General features: G+C 36.7%; 2 protein-coding genes across 2 annotated transcripts; one reads left to right on the top strand and one right to left on the bottom strand.

Annotated features, from left to right (window-relative positions):
• Positions 1 to 7,720: 7,720 nt before the first annotated feature.
• On the bottom strand, positions 7,721 to 24,045 carry LOC102805612 (NXPE family member 1-like). Its single transcript, XM_085506175.1, has 5 exons — positions 21,492 to 24,045; positions 14,260 to 14,322; positions 11,347 to 12,044; positions 10,250 to 10,296; positions 7,721 to 9,736 (listed from the first exon to the last, which is right to left on the bottom strand). Exons 2-5 carry the CDS (start codon positions 14,320 to 14,322, stop codon positions 8,904 to 8,906), a joined length of 1,641 nt encoding a protein of 546 aa, XP_085362301.1. The 5' UTR covers positions 21,492 to 24,045; the 3' UTR covers positions 7,721 to 8,903.
• Positions 22,628 to 25,034, top strand: LOC102800684 (uncharacterized). Its single transcript, XM_085505958.1, has 2 exons — positions 22,628 to 22,794; positions 23,204 to 25,034. Exons 1-2 carry the CDS (start codon positions 22,628 to 22,630, stop codon positions 25,032 to 25,034), a joined length of 1,998 nt encoding a protein of 665 aa, XP_085362084.1.
• The last annotated feature ends 335 nt before the right edge of the window (positions 25,035 to 25,369 follow it).

The following is a 25,369-nucleotide window of genomic DNA, read 5'->3' as shown; positions in this document are numbered from 1 at the left end:
TTCTAACTGGTATACGGGCATGCATGCATGCCATTTAACAGCTACTCTATACATATGACTCATGTGTTGACACCAGAGGGCGTTTAATGTATCTTATGCACAAATGAATTTTCAAGAGTATAAGTTTATAATACCTATTTCAAACTTCCAACCTTGAATGCCATAGTCTGAGATAATCATATACAATTCAATATACTTATAGCCATATATATATTCCATGCACTGTTATTGTGTTTGCAACATAGAAGAGGCTTAATCTCTCGTATCAAATGTGTACTCCATTACAGACTTGACTATACTGGCGTGAGTGTGTAGCTAGGATGTCACAATATGACACAATTTCAGTGAGACGAAGGTAATTTGATTGACATTGTATAATAAAGTTCTTATTGTCTACGCGCCTCAAGGTCGAGTGCAGGATATTACAGATATGATGCGGGTCAATACGGCGTAGTTGTTTCAACCTTATCTGCCGCATCAAAAGTGCCTGCACAAGATATAAGTGTGCCTTGAATAGTTAGATTTCTGCATCAAACTATGTTGTGACGATCCAGAACCTGGATTATCTAATTGATCATATCTTAGAGAATCTTTAAGTGCCGAGGAGAGTAAGGGAGAAATAAGAACGATATACTGCATCAAATCCGACGTTGTGTATACCTCACTATACTAACAAACAACCGCGAAGTCATATTTGAAGATGAAACTTTTCATTTATGTGTTTTACTGTATATGACATAGCCATTCTTATGTTCTAATGAAAATAGAATTTTATTATTCTTTCGTGAACAGTCACGTGTCTTCGGATACGTTTTCACATGCCTCTTTGAATGCGTTTCTGCGCACTAGACTGCTTTATATACCGTAACTTCAACTAACACGCCAGTCAGCGTAAACTACTGCATTGCATTTTGTCAACACTTCGAAGCTTTGCTTTCTCAGTCTAGAAAACAAATTAATATATTAAATAATATGTACTATTACTGCAGTAAATTATAAGTGTTAGTCGAGTCTCGAACTGGTATATTTGTATGACTTCAAAAGCTGACGAAAGCAAATATTAGTAATCTGACTTAATTAAAAAAAGAACAACTGTATCTAATATAAGATATGAACCACCTTCATTTATGTAGACACGCAACAAATGAGTTCTCTGTAAAATGTTCTCTCTTTTTTAGTTCGGATATAAAAATCCCACCCGACTTCGTGACCGTTTCTGAGTTGAACTCGTCAAAGATATTTGTATTTAATAAAAGTCGACGCCGATGCTTCAACACGTTTGCTCACAAGTGTAACGCATTGTGTTGCTCAGCAAACTCGTTGAATTAATAGAGTGTGTTTAAATGTATTCAGTACTTCAATTTATATGTCTTTTTTACGTAATTGCTCTTTTGGCTAAACAAAATAAAGTATAAAGTGTCATTCGTACAGGGAAAGGGCAATGTCACAATTGGACGCGACATATCATCACCAGACTCTCATAAGAACCAATCAGTGGTACAAAGGAAACCACCATTGCACAGCTTAATAACACCCACTTACAGACAAGCACGTAACAAAAGAGGCCTACCTACTGATTTTTTTTTTCAATTTACTAATCACGATTTTGCTGAAAGCTTAGATCAAGTGAACTTTGACATATGCTACAAATCGAGTTCATTCAGTACTTGTACTTCTACAAGCAGCTCCCACTTAAATGACGTCAGTGTTGTGTCGCCAGTGTAGACATGAGAATATTGTTTAAGTACTTTAATTTATTTATATAGTGTATGTACATATACCATTTGTTTAACGTGCTCACGTGTGCACAAAGGGAGTACTCGCACCTGACATGTACTCCGGCATTTGGTATTGTGGCACAAAAATCAGAAAACATGTTTACTATGGATGCAGTTTTGAAAATTGTAAATTCATAGTAATTGCTGAAATAGAAAGTAAGGCAAGTGAATAACTTCTAAAAAACGGCATGGTAAATAATATAGTAAATATGCCCTGCGTGCGTGACTCGAACCGACAAAGTCTGTCGTTCTGCGGTTGTTAGGAAGCCGTTTTGGGGTATTCCCGGTGACCAAGTGGAAGGCCGTACGCGCGCGTCGGTTCGAGTCACGATCGCAGTACATATTTACTTTCATTTGTCATAGTATTTACCGTGTTGTTTGTTCGGCATTATTATTAAACACAAATAGACTCGACGTTAGTAAATATATGGCGCCCTCAGTGTATGATTCATGTGAGAATTGATTGGGAACCGGGACTTGTTTTGTTGACAGGGGAATTGACACCATCAACATTTCCCAAATGACACGTTTTTACGAGTATTACATTACAAAATGTATCTCATAAACATAGTGATAACAATTATTGGGCAACAAAAGCCGCCCACTGCCTTCCTAGCATATCTTTGAATGTATACACAAATTCAAGGCACCCTTGTTATTTACCATCGATCCGTTTTGTAATAATGTTTATAACGAATTGTCTCAACGTGATAAGCACGAGGATAATTTATTGAATATTTTAAGCTGCTGACGACCAATACAATGAGCCATTTAAGGTAGAAGCCTACTCATATTTTTTGAGAAATAAATCGCATGACAATGTTCATTGGTTTATTATGTAAAATCATGGAGCTATTGTCCCATGGCACCATACAATAGAATTCTATTGTGTGTTACAGTGACGTATTTAAGTGGATGTCCGTGAGATTATAGACAACACAAAACTTGCTAGATGGATTTATCATATAAACGACTTTAACAAAACTCATGTTAATATTGAAAGCGATTTTTTTATTTTATTATTTGTTTCAAACAAATAAATCAATTGAAGATATCGATTTTTCGCTGCAGGCACGGCATTACGTATTGCAGTTAATTAACTAAGTCCAGGTGTTTTTAAAAATAACACTCCATTAACTTATTGACAAATATTTGACATGTTTTGATAGTTTGTCATATGGAATTGAATTGCTCAGACGCTAGCACCTCCCTGCATTGACCGAACTAAAAATGTCGGCTCCGCGGGTTGAATACAGAATATGCCGTAGTCATAGCAACCTGAATCTAATTGAGATGTTGGTCAATGTCTGTAGGAAAAGTTATTGCGAGCGAATTTCAACTTCAGACAAATCAGGTTTATTCCACCCACAGATGAGTTTCCAACCAGGAAAACCTTTCATATACGATTCCCCCTCCCCAAAAAACACGTTTCGTTGAAGTAATCTCGAAAATAGTTTTCAAGGGGTTCTGAGTATTTGTGATTTTATGTAGAAGCATTCCATATAATACATATATTTACGGAACACTGTTGTAATGATATATTTTCTTTATATGGACGTTTGTATTTAATAAATATGATACACCCACATTTATATAATTATTCCACAGATTGGCCAATGAAACTCATGAAGCTCGTAAACCACCACGAGAACAGCTGCGATATGCAATACCGCCAAATTTGTATATTTTTCCAGTCAGAATTTTTATATTTTACAAAATATAAAAACTGTGAAATTGCTCTACTTTACAAGATAAAATAATTATGGCTTGTTTTGTCGTTAGTTGAATCATGGAAGGTACTAACGGAAGGAGCCACGACGCTATTGTTTTAGCTTTACCCCATGATCGTTTGTCAATGTTTGTTCACAAACATTGTTCTTGTTAGCTTTTAACACCTTCGTACAATGGGTTACGCTAATCACGAGCATTCGGTAATATTCAGAGCATGTTCGGAAACGATAGTCGAACCTCGCATGTACAATATTGAAAATGGCGAACTTTAATGGAAAATTGTCAGATATAACATTGATTGAAGAAGAACTGATGAAATATCGTGAATTTTCTATTTGTAATGGTAATGAGAGTTAATCAATGATTGCTTGTGACGATTGCATTATTCAATGGTACCATTTTGACGCCCGAAACTGTCGAAATTTTTGACCACCGGACATCGGCGAACACCAAGAGAAAAGATAGCATCGAAAGAAGAGCATGCCTCCACACTTTCTCTGTGATAATATTTCTTAGGAGTCCTTAGGAATTGTTGTTGTATGCACTCGAAATCTTGTTCTAGTTACAGTTTCTAATATTTAAAACATGGGAAATTTGTGAAGTCAAACGTTCATCTATTGAATTTCCGGTTGTGAAATGCGTATTTTGACCTTTTATACCTAAACAAACCCAGTGCGCATGTGTATTGACCGTAGTTTCTTAATGTGCATATATTTCATAGTCACATTAAACAAATGGCGGGGTTGTATCATACTCCGCTAACTTGTTACTTGTGTAAACAATCGCAAACTATCATGGACATCAAAGATGAGCTAGACAATGGCCTTATCAGGATTAATTTGGGTTGAAACAAAAGGAAATAAGCCAATTAAGAGGCTTAAATGGCCACTTGATAGGCGTCGTGGCTCCTTCCGTTAGTACCTTCCATGGTTGAATTGGTCAGTTCAGTTACTCTACATATAGAGTGACACACAGTCGAATAAGAAGTGTGTTATTATTTGCTTACTGAGTTAAATTAAATTAAAATTAATTAAATTAAATTAATGTATTTTATCGACACATAAGCCATATACATTACCATTATCAGAGGTTTTCAATAATGATGAAGGATTGATTGACCCATGCTCAGTGGCCGCGCATTGAATGTTCGTTGACGCGGGTTCTGACTGGGTTGCTGTTCCTGCGGGATTGGAGCGCAATCATAAGTATTCGCGGTAGTTTGAAGCGATGTATACATCAGCGGCCGTATACTCTAAGTATACCATATTTCAATCCGGTTCCATGATGCGTGGTATTGGCAGTCTGCTTTGTGGTATATGTAAGGAGGTCGGTCATTTTATCAGGAACTGGACGACTGTCAATTTTAAAGTATCTACAATTTGTCTGAGGTAAATAACAAAACTGAAATCTCTGCGCTTGTGATTTCATTAATTTTGAAGTTTGGGTCAGAAAACAAGTGCTTTTTTCTTTTTGTTTTATTATTTATGGTCGTAAATTAAAAAAAAAACCTAAAATTAATATTTGCGTAATAATTTATCATACAAAATTCATCTCAACATTGCGATGAGAAGACATATTTGGTGGTATAAGACCTAAACTGTAATACGCCTGGGAACAGAACATTCTCATGACAAAATAATCACTGAAAACAGCGGCAGAGGGCGTCTTCAATTTGTCATAAGCAACCCACTGTTGTGATATATAAAATGTTGCAGGGAATAGCCAATATAGTATAGACATGTGGACGTTAGTAATTATAATTGTGCTACGAAAATGGATGTTATAATTGCAGGTTAGACGTTTCTGGTTAGAGTAATGTCACAGTTAGCAGCTTGTGTCTATTATCACATATTAGCAACTTAAAATATCGTCACAGGTTAGCGGAATTAGTCTTTCATCACACAGATTATTATATCCTTTAACATAAAACCATAACATCAACAATTCTAATTATGCATCACTAAACTAGTACACTTGCTAGATCAACTATTCTAAATGTTCGGTGCTTGCGTCAGCAATCATCACAGCAGTGTGTCAACAATAAATCATACTATCACAGTGTAATGCCTGCATATCGCAATTGAGAGGGTCACCCACAGAACTCACACTGGACAGGGGGTTCTTTCACTGCTAGTGTGGAGTAGACAAGACAATATTACTGGAAATGAAATACACATACACCAAAATATCTAGTTAAAGCTCCTCGCTTTAATACCTCTCAAAATTATTACAAGAAATAAAGCACAGAAAAATACAATGAATAAAGTCACTAAAATAGGGGATTGCTTACTAGGGAAGTGTGCATCGGTGATAACTCACAGTTCCAGGATGTATTAATGGACGACAGTCAATGGCTTCTGCAACACAACAACAAAGAAATACAGGAGTCTTGCTTGCAGAGGAACGCTGGTATTCTGGAGAGCACCGCTGGAAGCAGGAGATCGCAGAGCAGTTCATACAAGTCTCACAGAATGATGGTTGTAGCCTGTATCACTTGTCACATAATGTCGTAGTAGGACACACCGGGTACCAAGTTGAAATGATGGACGACAACTGTCCTGAGTCTGTCCAATTTATATGCATGAATCAGTGACACCACCTGGGTTTCCACATGAGCCAATCAGAATGTGATCTTGCTAGCAGCTGTGTCACGTAGGCAACTCAATTGATCATAAACATTTTTTTCTCAAATAACAGCACACCTGGTAGATTCTTATTCTCCTTCCAAAGTTGTAAACACCCTTTGTTATGTAAATTACAAGCACATCTGGTAGATTCCACTGTCCTTCCAGAGTTGAAAACAAGTATGACCTGTCAATCACCTTTATGACAGTTATCACTCGGCAATGCACACCAGTTTCTTCCCATGATACCATGCGCACTTCCATTTGCAGGGTTTGAGATAATATGACAAAAACATAAATCAAAGGATTCTGACACACACCCAATGCCTAAAAGCGTATTTTGCAAAAGATGTATTTTTCTAAACTCTGAAAATTACATATATAACATAACAGATTAGCGAAAACAATATCATTATTACTTAAAATACAGACTACGTAAATTATAAACACACGTCTTCAATGATAATATTTCAAGCTAATATCGGAAATTGTCTGTTCACATCAAAAAATCAACAACAATAAACTACAATGCGTACACAAGAAAACCCTACCCCATATAGTAATTATATAAATGGCAATCGTTTATATAAAATGGAATTTTTTATGATTTTCAAAGCAACGGTGCAAGCTGCCGCTTAATCTGTGCACTTCAAGAAGTTTTGTTGGCGCTCGAGGCCGCCCTCAGTGTTAAGAAATGAAGTTTCGCTCGAAACACTACTCGACTACAGGCTGCAACAAGTGCCACAGAAAATTAAAGGGTGATTCTATCACATGTCCCAAGACGTATACGAGAACGTTGCAGAGAGTTTTTAACGATTGTCCTTGTCTATCCGTATTTAACCTACTTTCACTTATGTTCCTGGAGATGATGTCATTGACACATTTGAGACAGCGTAATTGAAGAAGACCTCCATATGGGTCAGTGAGTATGTAGAATGTTAGTAGTCAGGCCAACGAGTTGCCGCGTACCAACAACGACGTCGAAGGATGGCATCGCCGAATGCAGGCAAATACTGTAGCATACCACCCCAACATGTAGCGTTTTGTCGAGGTATTGATTTTGGTGAATACATCTAGTCACCTTTTCGATGTATATATTAAAACATGTAACGCATAAATTTAGACAATATACAGTAATGTGACTATCACTTTTCCCGATGCATATATTAAAGCATATTCATTGTAATAAGTGTTTTCTATGTATAAAATTATTAAAAACATGAGGCGCATGGTTGTCAGATAACAGTTTTTCGTGATCATCAGATTCCGACGTCTGATGTAATCTGTGTGTGCCTAAATTTCACACGGAAAATCAGACATGTGCATCACAACAAGATTTATATATGAACATCGGGTGATGTCCTAATCTACCTATCAGTTCTCCATACAGACCATCCCGCATGCACCCGCATTAGTGGCCTCCACCAAAATATATACAAGTGTCCATTTAATTAGATCATATGTCGTACCACCCAATCATTGACCTCCACCAATATATAAATATACATGTATGTTTGTTCATTGAAAGATGACCAATGAACGATTTGGACACCCTATTTGTGACCGGTTTATTCAAAGTAAATAAACAACACCATTAAAAATTAACAACAATTATTAACAAATCGTTAATATATCACATTCAGTTATTTTAATAAACTATAAAGTTTCCCTAAAGTCTCAAGCTGTTAAAAAAATAGCAAATCAAGCATTCGACTTGAAACTGGTGAAATCCCAACTAGTTATTCAAATTAAAGGTGTGAGACGACATGCCTGGCATTTGACCTAATTAAATAGATTATTGGGAGAGCAATATGTTTCGTGAACGCAAGCGGTAGTGCGCCATCAAGTAAAGTCAATTAAAAGTACACTTAACACTTCTTGATACAATTCAAGACAAACAAAAAATAGACAAGGACAAATGAAAAGATTGCAACTAGTTGAAATTGTTGGGTCCCACAAGGAAAATAACTCTTAAAGTGATTTAACACAGTATAAGTAAAGAACAGACAACTAAAACGATTTTGTTGCTACATACTATAAAGGTTTAGTCATGCAAATGATATATTTATAGAAATTAACAATTTTCAAACTTTTACAATTCTTTGCATAGTGGAAAATATTTTCAGAACCAGAAATAATATTTTATAAACACGCCAGGCTTTTGTACCCTAAGTCAAACTTACAATATCAACTGAAAATATGAACAATTGGTAGCCTGATTTGCATTCCTATTTTGAATTCTAACAATTATTCTGTTGTTCGTTGCCATGCTAATGGTAAGAATCGATTTTAACTGTTTCCACATGTAGGCGTGAACAGTCTGTCAAGTTTGAATATAGTCGGTTGGGGCAAGCATTTCCAATTACAATGAACTAAAACTTGTATGAGAGCTATTTGAAAAAATATTGTTGAATTTTGTACATTTTAAAAGAAATTGCATCAAAGTCACGCTTGTATTCAGTTTAATTTTGAATATGACCAGAATTATCTAAAACCGTCATACATTTTTGTTAATTCACATTTACAGTCATGAAGTATATTGTGAGTTAAATGATTTGGCTTAAATGAGCCACACAATGTATGCGTTGTCAATGATAATTGCTTAACATAGCCGCAGTCTGTGACAGATCTTAGGCTATCAAGAATGATCAATATGAAATTACAGAATATTTTTTTTCCATATTAAACTTGTCATCCTGCTATCTACTTTAACTTCATTGTTGTCAATCTCAAAGCGATTGACATAAACAAATATTACACTTAATTAATGTTAATAATACTTCTCGGGGCATACATTTGAAAGTAAAAGATTTATCTCTTCTTTTACCACGTGTTCAGGCATATGCACAGTCTGCTTCGCAAAGGAGGAATAGTTAAGTTCCCAAACATCAATAAATGTCAACCATAACTCGGATTTAAAGACATTCTTCAATATATCATTGACGCCTCTCAACAACAAATCGCTATTGTCAAGGTTCTTTTCCCAGCCATCATGTTCCCGCGCATGCGAACCACGAATAATAATCTTTGAACCTGGACATCTTTTTTTATATTCATACAAGTGTTGTTTAATATATCGCAGTCTTTCATCAAATGCAGTCACAGTCCAACGTGTGTAATGAGCCCATGTGCCAAGTACTATTACAGTGTCACACGTTTTAATATTTTCCAAAATCTCGTATTCTAATGGAAAATGTTCTAGTGATAACTTTTGTTTAGTTGAGGCCAACGGGTGGAATAAAAAGAACAGAGTCATACCGTCAATGACAGCTTTTCCCCGCGTTTTCTTGTAAAGGAATTTTTGGATTTTTTTCGGAGTATTTTTATAATGTTCATCCCACGTGACATTATCGCTTGGAATACCAAGTAATTGATATAACTCTATAAACCACTGCCTTGATGTTGAGTCACCAAGAAAATATAACTCACTATATTCATTCAAACACATTCTACTGGACTGTCTGTCAAAACGAGTAGTTTGACAAACGAACGAATGCCAGGTGTTGTTGTTCCAGAAACCAGTAGGCTTGAATTCATCCATATATAGTCCGTCACTGCATATTGGAATTTCACTTAATAAAGATTGTAGTCCGAACGATGAGTCTGTTGATAAAGAGCACATCATTGTGAGCATGTGCATGATAAAAAACAAAAGAAAAATTAACATGCATGAAAACAAAACATGATACCAGTTATGATTGTGTTACTTCCCTTGACATTACATATAAATGATAGCGTACAAGTAGCACTACATTTTTTGTTTACATGTATATCGTTAAACCCTCACGGTTTCTGAACAATACGATTAGTAAACTACAAAATTAACACGCAGATTAGTGATTGATCAGGTAACCCATGTATGTTTAACAGATTTAAACTGTGGATAAGTACAATTCAATATAATATAACACGACCACATGATGTAAGTAGAAAAATGTATATGTATTTCACAGTTGTCTCAGTTCACCAAGTATTATAGAATAATTTAAACACCCTACTTGTTTACATGACTGTCGGGAATGGCGTGTCAACCTAATAGAAGAGCCCCATCAAAATGTAATTTTAACGGGGCTAACTAAAGTGATAAACTAAAGAGATGTATAGTAATCTACTCACTATGTATGATCAAATTACTTGGGTTGCCGTTAATCTTCTGATAGGATCTGTTGATTAATAGTTGAAAATAGAAATCAGCTGAAAGTTGTACAAAGCAAAATTAAGGTTACAATGAAGCCCAATTGTCCATTTTGTCACGCACTTAAATTTTCGCGTGGAGTTTATAATGGAATATGAGGGAAGGAGGTCAATATTCTTGAAAGAGGAACGGTTCTAAATACTTCTCATCTCAAGTTCAAATCAAATCAAGTCAAGTCGTTTGCCTCGGCTTTTAAGTAAATATCCGAGTGGATTAATATGATCATAATTATAAAACAACATTAATGACAGGATATACAGTTCAAGAACACAAAAACACAAATTCACAAAAAAACAATAGAGCATAGAGTTCTAAACATGGGCAAGCGCATCCTGCTCTGCATTTGTAACCTGAAATATTTTATCCTGAACATCCTGAGTCCTAATCAAATAGTTGTTGACTGTTAGAAGCCCGAGCTCTTCACAAGTCAATAGGCAAGAACTTATCTGTGATTAGGCGTGTGACAGTGGCATCATAGTTAAGTTTATTACACATGCCAAGTATGAATTTATGCCACAATTATAATATTATTTTGTCAAACACACCACTGATATGGCCCTAGAAAAAATGATGAATATTCGGATTTAGCTATCTTCATGGAGGATTTCATGGAGTTATATAAACTAACAATTTTCAGTTTATATACAAATAAATTGATTGCAACACACCTGGTGCAATAAATATTAAATACAAATAATAATATATATATAAGCATCCACTCCAATAATTTGTTGCAAGATTTACGAAGTTAAACCAAGACCAGAACTATAGTGCTTTCCATATGACTTGCAGAACATTGTTGTAATCATAACATTATAAGTCAATGCCACTATGAAGCTATTCTATGATTAATTTCCCTGAAGGCGGATGTTATATATATTTTAGGACTGGAAAACTACTTACAGACGCACAGCATAGTGTACAAGTCATCTAAATATGAATTATCGACTGCACTTTGGGTACACAATTAATTTTATCTCATTGGACGGTATATTATATTTCTGGCATATGTAAATACCTGTTAAACATGTCTTCCAGATGTTGCTTATTGTCCAATGATACACTTGCTGTATGAAAAAATTGTAAGTCCCCACATGTCAGATTCACTGGTTTTTCACACAAAATGAGCGTTCTACCAAAATGTAGATTTCTCATGTGTTCACATTGATTTGTCCACGTCCCCTCACGACGCAGGTGACACACACTCGTCTCTTCTAAGCCACCTCTGCTGTAGACACCTTGCCACATCATTTTTTCCGTTTTTCTGAAAACGTCCTCAATGTACAGTGCGGCATCGCGAGTATGAACAAGCTGAATATCAATGAACGCTTCCCCACTCCATGCAGCGAAGAAGTATATACTGTATGTACCGTTGTCATAGTCAACTACATTGCCCATTACACTGGATTTGAGATTTGGATTGAACATCATTGGTTTCCATATATCACCACCAAGAACGCGTTGCCTTCCGTTATCATCTTTGGCATCTATCACAATGTGTATGTGATCAGCAAAGTGGTAATTTGAGATATTTCCTCTGATGCGAAATAAAGAGTTTTTAGCGCTAGTCATTCCCATACTTCCTAGCTCACCCAAGGTAATATTCCATGCATGACGTTTCAAAGCCATTCTGTTGCTCGCATCGTTTACGGGGAAACGCCATATTTGGAAATTTGTTTTTGCTGAAAGCGCTTTCAGATTCATGGTCGATAGGTGCTGCAAATGAGAATTACAGACAATAGGTTCATTTCTGTTATATATTATTTTTTATAAAAAATTATTAGTACATTAAATAGACATTATTATATAAAAGTTTAACATTACAGCATCAGCTACACAGTAACATTACAAATGGACTATAAATAGCTTTGTATAATTACTGCTTGAAGTATATAAAAAGTATGTAAAAATGCATTATTGACTAGCTTTATCAAACGCTTGAATGGCAATCTACTAAAAAAAAAACACTTATCCACTGAAATTTAATTTTGGGGGCGCAATTTGCAGAATTGGGAAACTGGGAAACGCCATAGTGGGGATTTTGTGTTTGCTGAAAATACTTTCAGGTGCATGGGCGACACGTTAAATCCAGAAATATGCTGCAAATGGGAATTACAGAAAAAAAAAAAACATTTATGTTAAATTGTATATTATGTGGAAATTACGAGGATACCTCAAAGTATGCACGAAGACAGTGCAGCGGAAGTGTCAAACAACGCGCAGCACAGTCTAGGTGCATATTTTCAGGTATTATTATTATTATTATTATTATTATTACTACTATTATACATCTTTTCCTTCCAAGGATACATCATGGGAATGCCGAAATCTAAAAAGTTTAGAACAGAATCAGCGAACTTCTTTGTGGGAGTGCGGTTAAACCGTGGTGGCAGCCATGTTCGTTTTTATTATATTAAAGAAGGCTTACGCGTGCAATCATTTCATATTTGGAATTCTCATTTCCTATATGGTAGGATGAAAATACTCCGTAAAATACCACAAAATTACGCCACACTGTAACTTATGATGTTCCGTCGACAGATGTATAATAATATTAATTATATAACACCTTATACGTACAACACCAATTTACAGTTATACAACGTAGCATTATAGTCGCCAAATATCAGCGACATTAAAGACGAAACATGCACAGTTTGTAAAAACAACTTTAAGCTTGGTGCCTGAACTTGCATTTTTGTCTAGTCTATCAAAAGTCTGAAATTGTCGGTAATTGTACGACATTATACGACATGCGGAAATGTTTGCATTTGCCAATTTTCATTTGCCGATACCTTATTATAAGGTATACAATCATGTGTTATTTTAAGTAATAATCTCTAATAAAACATTAAACATTAATTTGTGACATGTATGCAGGAGATTAGGAGCATTTTCTATCAGCATTATCGATGGTAAAAACGTTTTACAATTATTACATTTGAGACATACTGATGAAAAATGTGCTTCTTCTTATGTTTTATGCTATCATAATAGTAATTCAGACAAATTACCGACGAGTTTCCGTTTTCACTAACTTTGCTAGCAACAGAGCTCCGACGGAGTGATTTAATCGCAAAAAAATGCCTTTCCGCCCTATTTTTTAAAAGTATTTAAAACAGAATGATAAATAGCATACGCGGGCTTTAGTGTTCATCAATTATTCTGATCTTCACGTAGTCGTATATTTCAGTACAACGCATGCTATATCTCGATAGTTTGCAGTCGAGCGAATATTTTCTTATGATAATCAGCAGTGCCGGGTCGTGTATTTCTAGTATATCACGCCGAAATTATTATAATACACAGAGAGATAGAAACAACCGACCTGGCGGTCGAAATAGCTGTGCTGTCGTACAATAACATTGTGTAAGCCAAGTTAAGTAAGTCACAAAAAAGTAGTTCGGCTCTGGCTCTTAATAAAATAGCAACTAAACTAAAATTGTTCCAACAATAAAAATAAAGAATTAATGATATCGTAGCAAAAAAAAAAGTCTGCTAGACGGTTTTCGAGAAGAGGCCAAAACTGTAATTGTTTTGATGGCGACGGACAATCGCATATATGAACAGCTCCGCTCCGTCTTAGACGACAACAGCGTTAAAAATCGACAATTTGGTAAATACGTCATGGGCACTTGTATTTTCTGTTACGCTGTGTAGAACGTTCGCAAGTAAACGACATGCGAAAACACGCTGACAGTTATTTGTTGATGAAAATAACCAGGATTTATTAACGTGGAAGAATGTGTTCGTGGGTTGAACACAGTTACTGACCAGTTATCTTCTTATAACAGTGCTGCACGCAAAACCGATCGACCAATAAGAATGCGATAATTGATTGCAGGGAATAATAACGTACACTTTGCTGTGTGAACTTTGACCTAATAGTAGTTGTATTAGAGACTGATATGAATAAATAAAATGGACTTACATGTATCATTACCAAAATAACTATCCCTACAAATCCAATAATGGTCATGAAAAGTATCATCATCTAAAAAAAATAATGATATGAAATAACAGGTGATTTAACACCGAATATTAGTGTGTGTACATGCAATGTTGACAAGACGTAACAACCTGTGTATTTACGCCTTGTTTCCACCGACAGTTACTAATCTAACGATCGTCTTTCATGCATACATTGTTAGATTTGTATATCAATAGCCAAATACACAATGATTTGGATGCATAAGCTCTCTCCGTGGTATAATACAATGGAAACGAACTAATTATCTTACGAGAATCCGCTATCCTATGACAAGCATGGCTGAATTAGTTACCGTGTAGATAGTACACTGACGCAATGTAAGCTCTTGAATAAGTTCATAAGTTCAGCTTTGTATCCAAGCAGCCAGTGGAGTGAATGGGAATGGATAGTGAAGGGAAAGCATGGTATGAAAAGGTCAATCAGATTCGCATGCTAGTTGGATTATCTCACAGCGCATATAGTTTCATTGTCTTGATCACCACAACAACCTGAATGGAATCAGTCATTTATCTGAGAGCTCGACACTTTCAGAGGGAGTGTTCAACTGTGTCAAATTTTACAATGTCGTCAATACCAGTGTGGTTGGATTTGATTCATTTGAGCTAACCAGTGTTGTCATGATGCATTCAACTTTGTAGATATCAACAGTAACAGTTACAAACATTGACACCATAGTAAGTCATTACTTGTTGATCACAATCTATGTCAATGCCAAAAACTCGACCCTATGTGATAAATAAATAATTGTGCTCATTGACGTCAACGACTTGTGTAAGCAAACGCATCTTTCCTGGACCATGCACCCTGACCTCCCAAATATTGAACGTACTGGCATCAGCGTGAAGCTCAAATGCCCCAATAAATGGTGTGTGTATTCAGTTTGTGAAATCAATGCAAGTCAGAGGGGTTACCATTTGTCATGGTGATCAAGACAATTGAACTATACATGGGTAGTGAGATCATCTATCATACTTTACAACTCTGCTTCAACTCTTACAGGAGGGTCGACCTGATGCTGTTACACAAAGGATGTTCTACTGATGTCACTTGAAAGTCCAACCAATCATTATTTCATCTAATATTCACAATCATTATTAATCATATTCTCATTATTTCATCTATTATACACACCATTTTCATGCATATTTGCATCATTTTATTTGGTATCCACACTACTTTTCATATTCGCATTATTTCACCTCAAATTTTTATTGTTGCATGTTGCTGTATTCACCAAATAGAAACAACGTCATCATATAATTGAAGTGTTTGTGAACTTTTGGCATGTCACATGGTTTCATTGTCATGGAAATAAGGAAAACAGTTGAATAACTTTTAAAATAACAGCACGTAACTTAACACGCGAACACTCAATTACAGAGTGAGGCACACGCACTCCCCATGGTCGGATACATGAAAAACGAGCCAATCATCTAACGAGAATTCGTTACAATGGGCGCAAGATATTTACATACACCTAAACCCCACACCTCGTTCGTTGGCAATTACACTTTCCTTTACGATCCAATGATTGTTGTAGACACAGTAAAGTTACATACCCGCGCCTACGTGACAATTAATCAAAACAGCAGACCAGGGTTTCAAATGGGTTCAACTATTACAACTTGTAAGCGCCAAATTTTCATTACTTAATCATGTTTTATTCGTTGTTGATATTTATTATTTCAGGCATTCATATGCTAGTTTATTAAATAAATTCTATCTTGAACGTTTCGCGAAAATAATAAACCTCTTTGATACAATTATTTAAAACACCCCTAACATACAATGATATTATCAAAATCACCCTCGTGAGAACAGCTTATTTTTTGAATGCAGTTTCTGATTTTAACTCGTTGTTGACTATACAATTATTGCTATAATGTTAAAGCGTAAAGACGAATACACTCAGATGGGGATTATTCGCCTTTTGTGACGACCATCGAGGAAGGTGGACTAACGAGGGCAACGATTCAAGGGATTGTGCAAAATTTCTGCCGCACCGGTTGGATATTTTACGATAGGAGTAACGGCCGTCGTCGACTGTAGTCTACAGGGAAATCGTTGAGTTTATCGAATTTCGCCGGTGTGGAGGTAAAATTAAGAAAAAATGTAGAACGCACTCACAACGCGAATATTAATAATATAAACCCATTGAGAACATCTCAACAAACTACCAATCAAATGGAATTTACATATATCATTTCCTTTTAATTTTAGTTCCTACTTTTATGTTCGTATTCAATTTCTTTCAAGTGTTGCACAACAAAGTCTGTTTGTAACTACAACGAATTGAGTAGTCTAACTTCCCGTTCTCACTCGTGACCACACATCAAAGGCATACCGCGTCCGGTGTTTTGATTAACTGACTCCTCGTGGGCGGGTATGTAGCTTTATTGCGTCAATAACGGTCATTGGAGTGTCTAGGATAGTGTCTGGGAATGTTGCAAAGTCCTTCGGTAATTGGGTGCCGGGTGAGGGGGTTAGGTGTATGTAAATATATTGCGCCCCTGTAACAAGCAGATAATGGTACTGGCGATAACGCAAACACTTTAAAGGAGCCCAATATTAAATTTAACATATTTAACGGTATTATCAGATAAAAGGAAGCTCGGTTATCTCATTATCTTCAGCCTAGATGAGAGGGGGTAAATTTCAAGATTTGTGATAATGTGGTGTTCGCATTCATGGCTGCAAAAGTGATGTTATGGACACAGTAATTGTCGCGATGATAGTGATAACAGTGTTGCTAATCACCACGGCAATACAAGCGGTGGTGCCCGTTGTAACAAGTTGATGTAAACACCATAAATCGTCGATAAAATCCAATTACCCATACATAACTGCTTCAAAAACACTAAATATAATATAATATAAATTATCAAAATACAACAGCGAAGCCCGGCACATAAGAAAAGCTATGAACCCTCAGATTGTCAAGTAGGGAGTTTCATGTCATTGATCATTCAATCAAAGGGCCGTGTTGACAAAGGTTTTTCGTTGTTTGCCTTTCGAGAGCTCTGCCGAAAATACACGTCTAGTCATGTATTGATTGCGCAATGGAAGTAAAATTTACCAGTTGGCGGCAACAACAGTCACAATACGATGTCGATCGCTAACACTAATGGTGATGGTGGTGATGATAATTACAGTTACTGATTATGATTGGTTATAATAACCGTCATAAGTTGATACAAATCTGGGCTTCAAACTTTTGTTTTTAAGTTGATATAATTTTCGACTTCTAACATAAAACTGGTTTACTTTGTAGGAATTAATTCGGAAATTAGTGGCAGTAAGAAATGCTATTCATATTCGACGCAGTAAAAATAGCCAATTCATACACAAGGTTCTCATGTCTTACTTATATTTAAACCTAGCAATTAGTCTGTGTGTCATATAGGAAACTGTGTCCACTTTAAAACACTTATTAGCATCACGTGTTTATTAAAAAAAACCTTGAAACACGTTAGGTTTCTCCTAACGAAAATGTTCAGTCTCTAAAGCGTGGTTCAATAACGAATGATTTTAAGAGTCTTTTCAAATAAATGCTATTTTTATCGCCCAAAAACTTGTGCATGGTGAACGAACGTAGAACTGATTTAAACATGTTCAAACCCTCAGTCATCTTTGATGAATAAATGGCAGTATTTCAAAATCAGCATATTGTAAACTTACCTTTCGTATGGTACGAAACTCCATTGTCGCCTCAGAGAAATGTATTAAGCAGATATTACTTATATTGTAGCAATGAGTACAGTATTATTTGTTTGAAGGCAATTCATTAATGCGTGACGTATAGCCCTGTTTACACTGCTTTAATATGATTTATGGCAAAATACTTATTTTTACAAGCATGTCAATCTTCAATTTTCACAGGTTAAAAGTTCATATGTGTTAAGCGCCAATAGATGCATTTATATGGTCCTATTTATTGTGGAAGAGCGCCAAAGAGGGCGCATACAAATTCTCGCCCTCAGCGTGAATAATAAGTACCTGTTACTAAAATACCGCATTACTCTACCCTTCACAGCGGCTATGCTTTCAGCACCACATAATTGAATTTCTTTTGTATGCCAGGCCACGTTCATGTTAATGTGGAATTGTATGTATGTATGTGGTCACACTTGAATAACAACTGCTATTAATTTTTCTCACTTGCTCCTTGAAACGTTTCACGTCCTATATTTGGTTTGGCACGGGTATATCCACATCGACAAGTTATTAGCACCAGTAGAATGTATGTTATTCTCAAAACTCGCGTTACATTTTGATCTGGGCAATTACATAAGCTGGAATTATCTTCAGCAAAGCGAGATGATTGCTGATGTATAGTTACAACATTGCCTGTTGCCAATATGCTTTCGAAAGGAGTACGGAGGTTTGGGAGAAATTATTATTATTTCCTCTTCAATTATTATTTCCTGCCTTGACCAGATTTTCATTCACTCTCTCATGTAACTTCATGTTGATCATTTGAATATACATTATATCTTGGCTTGTCGTGGTCAGAATTTGGTTTGCTTGTAAGCTTCAGTCTCTAATTTTGCGCTTGGTCTAATTTACGAGGGTTATCTTTTCGAATTCCCCCAGTTTTCACTGACATGTTATTTTTCCATCCATTCCGGCGCACTGTCTCAATATATCTAACAATTTCAATGCTGTATTTCCGGTCTGATTGTGTGCGATTCAGCCCTTTTATATATCATTGGTTGAGCTGAATGCCAACCATATCATTTTATGTATATAAATCTGTCTATACATTAAAGCCAAAATGTCCGTATATTGCGTTTCTCGGTTACAATATTCTGGATTCTCGTTTTTGTTTGCATACTTCGACTTTATTTATTTTAATTTCTGCTGAGATTGCTATCGCAAAAACTACAAGTTTATAGTTTTTTATTGTTACTATATTGAAACTCAGGCACTTCCATAAGTGTAAAAAAGTTGTATGTCACAGGTAAATATTAATGTTACTCGAGTATTATTAACATACAATGTCCCTGAAAATTGCTTTATTCTCAGCTATAACACCCAAATATGTTTGCATTCAATGACGAATATTAGTGTGATCTAAGGAAGTACAGAGATGTACTGTAGTTACGGAATTAGTAATTATTGTAACTATGGTAATGTATAGCACTGAAATGTAGGTCCAAGAATTTAAATTGTACAATATAAGTTATGTGTTTTATATATAATTTGAAATGTACTGCTTCCAAAGATATGTAGCAGGTAAGCTACATCATTTACTTGTGATCTGGTGCGAATTGTCATATATTAACTGTATTCTCTGGCTATGCGTCAGCATCGACTGTCCTTTTTTATGTTATAGTTTTCAGTACGTGGGTTGGGCAATGCGGTAACTCATGCTTAGTGTTTGGTTGTGAAAATATCTTTTCATTTTGCACAACTGCATCAACATTGTAAGTTGTGCAAACCTCCCCTCTGATTGGTTATTGATTACATAGTTAGATTCCTTTGTTTCACCTGTTTGACCTGTGGTGAACTCTGGGCTAGGCAGGCTATTGTCTTCAGTTCTGCATGTGGTTCTGAAGAGTGAAGACGTCTGCTCTGAATTGTCCTGTCGTGTTGAGTTTTCTGAAAATTTTGCTAGGTTTGCTAACATTTGTACACCGGTCCGGGAAGGTGCCACTAAACGAGGTAAGGAAGGTTTTTTTTTCATTGTTGGCTTCATCAGCATGAAATTATTGGCAGTAATTCGTTACAAGTTTGAGTACTCGTATGAACTCCGATTTTATCGCTCTTACTTTGGGTTTGTATTGCAAGTCTGTAAATGTTAGTATTCGTTAAGACTTATTTCTTCAAAATTGTTTTGTTATTTATACTGTTTACCACCCATTTTTTGTGCCCAATCACATTGCGTACATGTGGTCAGCTGCACGTTTAATAGAGCACATGGTATGCAATGTGTGCTTTGGCTTGTCAAATGGTTGACAAATATTTCACAGTTAGCATTGTTATTTATTATTACATATTTTATTTGCCGTATATTTATTGGTTGTATCGCTCGACTTTCCGCACATATTAAGAGAAATGTATATTTAAATTTACTGTACATTTTATGATAAGAATTGTTTGATTTACTTCGAATATTTATAGTTTCCCTATTTTGTTTTGTATATTTTAGAACCATATTCTGGAGATGTACTAACCCGTTCTGATTCCGTAACGATTGACCATATGGAATAAATATACGATATAACCAGAGTACGCGTTACTAGTTGGTTGTGTAAGAGACTGTAATACCTGTGGGAGCTTGTGATGCCTACATAGTTTTCGTTTAACCTTCGCTGAAGATCATAATTTTGTGTTGCCTTCATACCTTGTACATACTGGTAATACTGCTGTCAGTCAAGTGAATATCGTGCTGTGAATGTCATATCCTAGATCATAAACACGTGCAAGACAGGGAAATGAGTCTGAATATTCACAAAATAGGGACACGTTATTCTACCTGGACCGAGCCAGTATGCAACTTGATAAGATACATCGTTTGAAGAAATCGACAGCTTCATATGGCGGTCATCTTACCAGAGTCTACACTGAGATAGACAGTATGATGTCCACAAAGGCAGCATACCATGAAGTAAGCAAGAAAAGATGTGCTCTTGAGAAAATATTCAACTCGTATAAAAAAACTTGTCGTGAATATATGCAGTGTCTACCTCAAATGGCAAGAGGTGCTGTCGAAAGTGAATACGAGGTTCAGCTTGAGAGAAAGAGTATTTTGATCAGAGACACAGAGAATGGGTATCCCAAACAATGGAGTCTCCTGGCTGTCACACGCAACGTAATATTACCGTAATTGGTATAGTACAGGTGTGATGGTTCAAATACCAAAATGGCAACAGTAACAGAAAGATATCCCTGGCGGCGATGATAAAATACGAATTCGGAGCCAACAGATGAGGTTTCAACTGGTACTGGTATTATTATACTCTGCAAACATCAAGTACAATAACGCGGTAAAACTCCACTACTCCAATAATTAGATACTTAAACTCCAATACAATTCAACAAGATCTCCGATCTGATCTCAGTGCTGAACAACTCCCATATATATACCCGCACTGTCTATAAATATACCACTACATCAGCATACATAATGAGTCTTGAACTTACTACAAATTTCTAGAATGTTCCATTACCTTCCATTGCCTCCTACAGTGTTCTATTTTCTATTCAACCATTTTCTAAAAAAATATAGAATATTCCACCCAGACACAGTACGGTTCTAGAACATTCTCAGTGACACGGAAGTGGTAAATAAGTCGTATGTGACATGCCTCCCCTCTCAAGAATATTATAACATATAATATTACATGACTAGCAACGACGTCAATAATACGAATATGATAACAATTTCAAATAAAACAATATATCAAATCGAACTGAATAAAGCTCTGAATAAATTCGAAAATCACATACAGTAGAATATAATAAAATATGAAATACAGTCATAAACGAATAACATTCTACTATACTGTTCAAAAGTTTTTCAGTCCATCAATCTACTCAGGTAGTTCGCTACCACATTGTCCCGTCCAGGAATATCCTCAACACGATAATTATATCTTGCAGAGTCATCGCCCATCTCATCACTCGGTCATTTGCAACTTGGCTTTATCCAGATAAGACAACGGTTTATGATCCGTCTGCAAAATGAACTGGCCCAAAGGAAGAGATAGACGACCAAATGGAAGAGGCATTGGAACATGGATTTCTCTTAGAAAGGAAAGTCCACATGCCAACTCTAACCACAGAGCCAAATGCCTCAGTTGATTCACACACTTCGTCTTGGTCTCGACTCCCACAGGAAAACAAGGCAAATCCATGGGATACTGGCAAAAGAGAATTTTTGGATGTGGATACTGAGGATGGTAGAATAGGTTCTAACTCCAATACAAAGACAAGTCGTGTGTCTAGAGAAGCACGGAGGAAACTCGTTTTAGCTCGTTGTGAGTTAGACCAACTCAAAGTTGAAAAACAGATAAAGCAACGCATGAAAGAGTTGTAGCCTCGAGAAGAAACAGGGAAATGTCTGCTTCAGATGCGTCAAGAAAGGAGGCGCAGGAAGCAGAAATAGAAATTATGCAAGCTCAAAATCGGGTAAGGCAAGCTGAGGTAGAAGTATACTTTATAGATGAAAAAATTGAATCCGACCAGAAGTTTGATATACTCCCTGGTTTACAGAGGCAGACCCAACGAGAAATGAGCAATTATTTCCAATCGTATATACCGTCGTGTAGTCCAGCCAATTAGGACCATTAGGAACGCAGCTATTATGACTACAGGGACGTCAAGTCCACAACATACAAACTTCGATGATAATGCACATGGTACCAGCGAACAATATCGTGATGACAGAGGAGGGCCTATAGTGAAGCAGATGACGCTGAAGAAGTCAATTAATGGTGCTGCTCTCGCTGAAACGTTCCAATTACAGAAACTGTTAGAAAGTAAACAGAAGACAATGGAATGCATTGTGCAGAATCAGCTGGAGACTACCAAAGCATTAGCCATTAACTTGAGTCTACCAAAACACTAGTTTCATACCTTCGATGGTGACCCGGTCGCATATCCAACCTTTATCAACAACTTTGAGGTGAACATAGAACAATTAGTCACGAATGATAATGTCAAACTATCATATCTTATCCAACACTGCACTGGTGCAGCTAAGGAAGCAATCAGAAGCTGTGTAATTCTCCCTCCAGAGCGAGGATATACAGAAGCCCGGCAGATCCTTTCTACAAGCTTTGGTCGATGATCGAAGTTAATGGCAGGAGAAGTTGTCTGTTTTGCAGTGGTAGCCATGCATTTGAACATTGTCGAAAATTTACGTTCAAACCGTTCCAAGGGAGAAAAGACTTCATCAGGGAACAAGGCTCTGTGACTATTGGCTAGAAGCAAGACCTCCTCACTTGGCTAGGAATTGTAGAAGTGGTCGTATTTGCCCTATAGTAGGCTGTGGTAAAAGACATCATCCTTTGCTTCATCCTGCAACATCAAACTCAGCATATCAAACATCTGCAACTCCCAAGCCACTCAACAATAGTAATCTGAAAGCTCCTGCCACAGCTCAAAATGAGAGACATAGTAATGTCATTGGAAGCAAGGCGCAATGTAGTGCTACACAAACCAATCAACCACGCATAAGTTTGCAGGTGATTCCTGTTCGTGTCAGTGGGGTAGATGGAGGCCAAGAGATTGAAACCTATGCATTTCTCGACAGTGGTTCTGATTCGTCTATCTGCCTTTACAGCCTTGCTGATAAATTAGGCATTACAGGTAAGCCTGTCAATTATACATTGTCCACACTGAATGCTGAGAGGCAGATTAATGGTCATGAATTACAGATGGATTTAAGAGGTCTACATTTGGTCAATGGTGTGCGACTGGATAAGGTTTGGACAACGGATAGATTACTGATAGCAGATGACAGTATTCCGACCAATTTGGATATAAAAGAATGGTCTCACCTGAATGATATAGAATTGCCAGAGATAGAAGTTAAAGACGTCACTCTCCTCATTGGGAACGATGTCCCCGAGGCACATTGGGTTCTTGAGGAGCGTCGTGGTGAAAGGAAGCAACCATATGGTATTCGAACACTATTTAGTTGGACATTCATTGGGCCAATGGGCAGAAAGAAGCGTGGAGGTAACAGCATCAATTTTATTAATGTTGACCAAGTCTTGGACTCTGATTCCCCAATTCAGTGTCTCGAACCTATAACTTCTCAGCTTCATCGCATGTACAATGCAGATTTCACAGAGTCCTTGTTTGATACCAAGGCATGTATGTCGCTGGAAGATAGAAGAGCAAAGGCGATCATGGACAGTTCAGTTTGTCTGATGAAGGGTCACTACCAGCTGGCTCTTCCGTGGCGATATGATGATCCCTGCTTATCCAATAGCAAATGGTCTGCTCTGAAGAGGTTGAAGCTACTGAAGAGGCGTCTATTAAAAGATCCTGCACTTATGAAGAAATATAAAGACACATTGGATGGTTACATCTCCCAGGGTCATGCAAGAAGAATGCCCAATATAGATTCATCAGCAACGAAGTCAGGTTCTACTTGGTATTTACCTCAACATCCAGTAATCCACTCGAATAAACCAGAGAAGGTGAGAGTTGTTTTTGACTGTGCTGCCAAATACCAAGGCACATCTCTTAATGATCAGCCACTGCAAGATCCTGATCTAAATAATATCCTTGTGGGAGTACTTCTTCAATTTCGAAAAGAGCCAGTTGCCATTGTTGCTGACATCAAGCAAATGTTCCATCAAGTTAAGGTAAAGAAGGCTGACTGTTATGCACTAAGATTCTTATGGTGGCCGGAAGGAGATTTATCTAAAGGTCCAGCTGATCATCAAATGTTGGTGCATCCATTTGGTGCCACATCATCACCAAGCTGTGCAGCACATGATCTGAAGAGAACTGCAGATGACAACCAAAGTAATTATGACACTCATATTGTGGATACTGTTTATAGAAACTTCTACGTCGATGATTGTCTGAAGTCTGTTGCGAGTGTTGAAGAAGCCAAAGAACTGGTGAAACAGTTGCCTGAAATGTTAGGTAAAGGTGGTTTTCATCTAACAAAATGGATATCCAACTGTCGGGAAATCCTAGCACTTATCCCAGAAGCTGAGCATGCCTCCTCAGTGATGAATCTAGATATGTAGAACTTGCCGATTGACAGAGCTCTTGGCATTCAATGGGATATTGAAAATGATGCCTTTAACTTCAGAATTGGGGACAGACTGAAAGAAGAGACATGCAGGGAGATGTTATCCTTCGTGGCTTCAGTCTACGACCCACTTGGATTTGCTGCCTCCTTTGTTTTACTGGCAAAACGAATTTTACAAGAATTATGTCGTGTTGGATATGGATGGGATGAAAAGGTCCCAGAAGATCAACTGTCGAATTGGAGAGAATGAAGGAAAAAACTACCTACTTTAATGACACTAGCTATACCTAGATGCTACAAACCAACTGGTTTCAGTCAAATACAAACAGT

The sequence above is a fragment of the Saccoglossus kowalevskii genome, chromosome 12 (genome assembly GCF_978046115.1).
Source record: "Saccoglossus kowalevskii chromosome 12, keSacKowa6.1, whole genome shotgun sequence".
Taxonomy (NCBI): Eukaryota; Metazoa; Hemichordata; class Enteropneusta; family Harrimaniidae; genus Saccoglossus; species Saccoglossus kowalevskii.
This window is presented reverse-complemented; position numbering and strand designations above follow the sequence as displayed.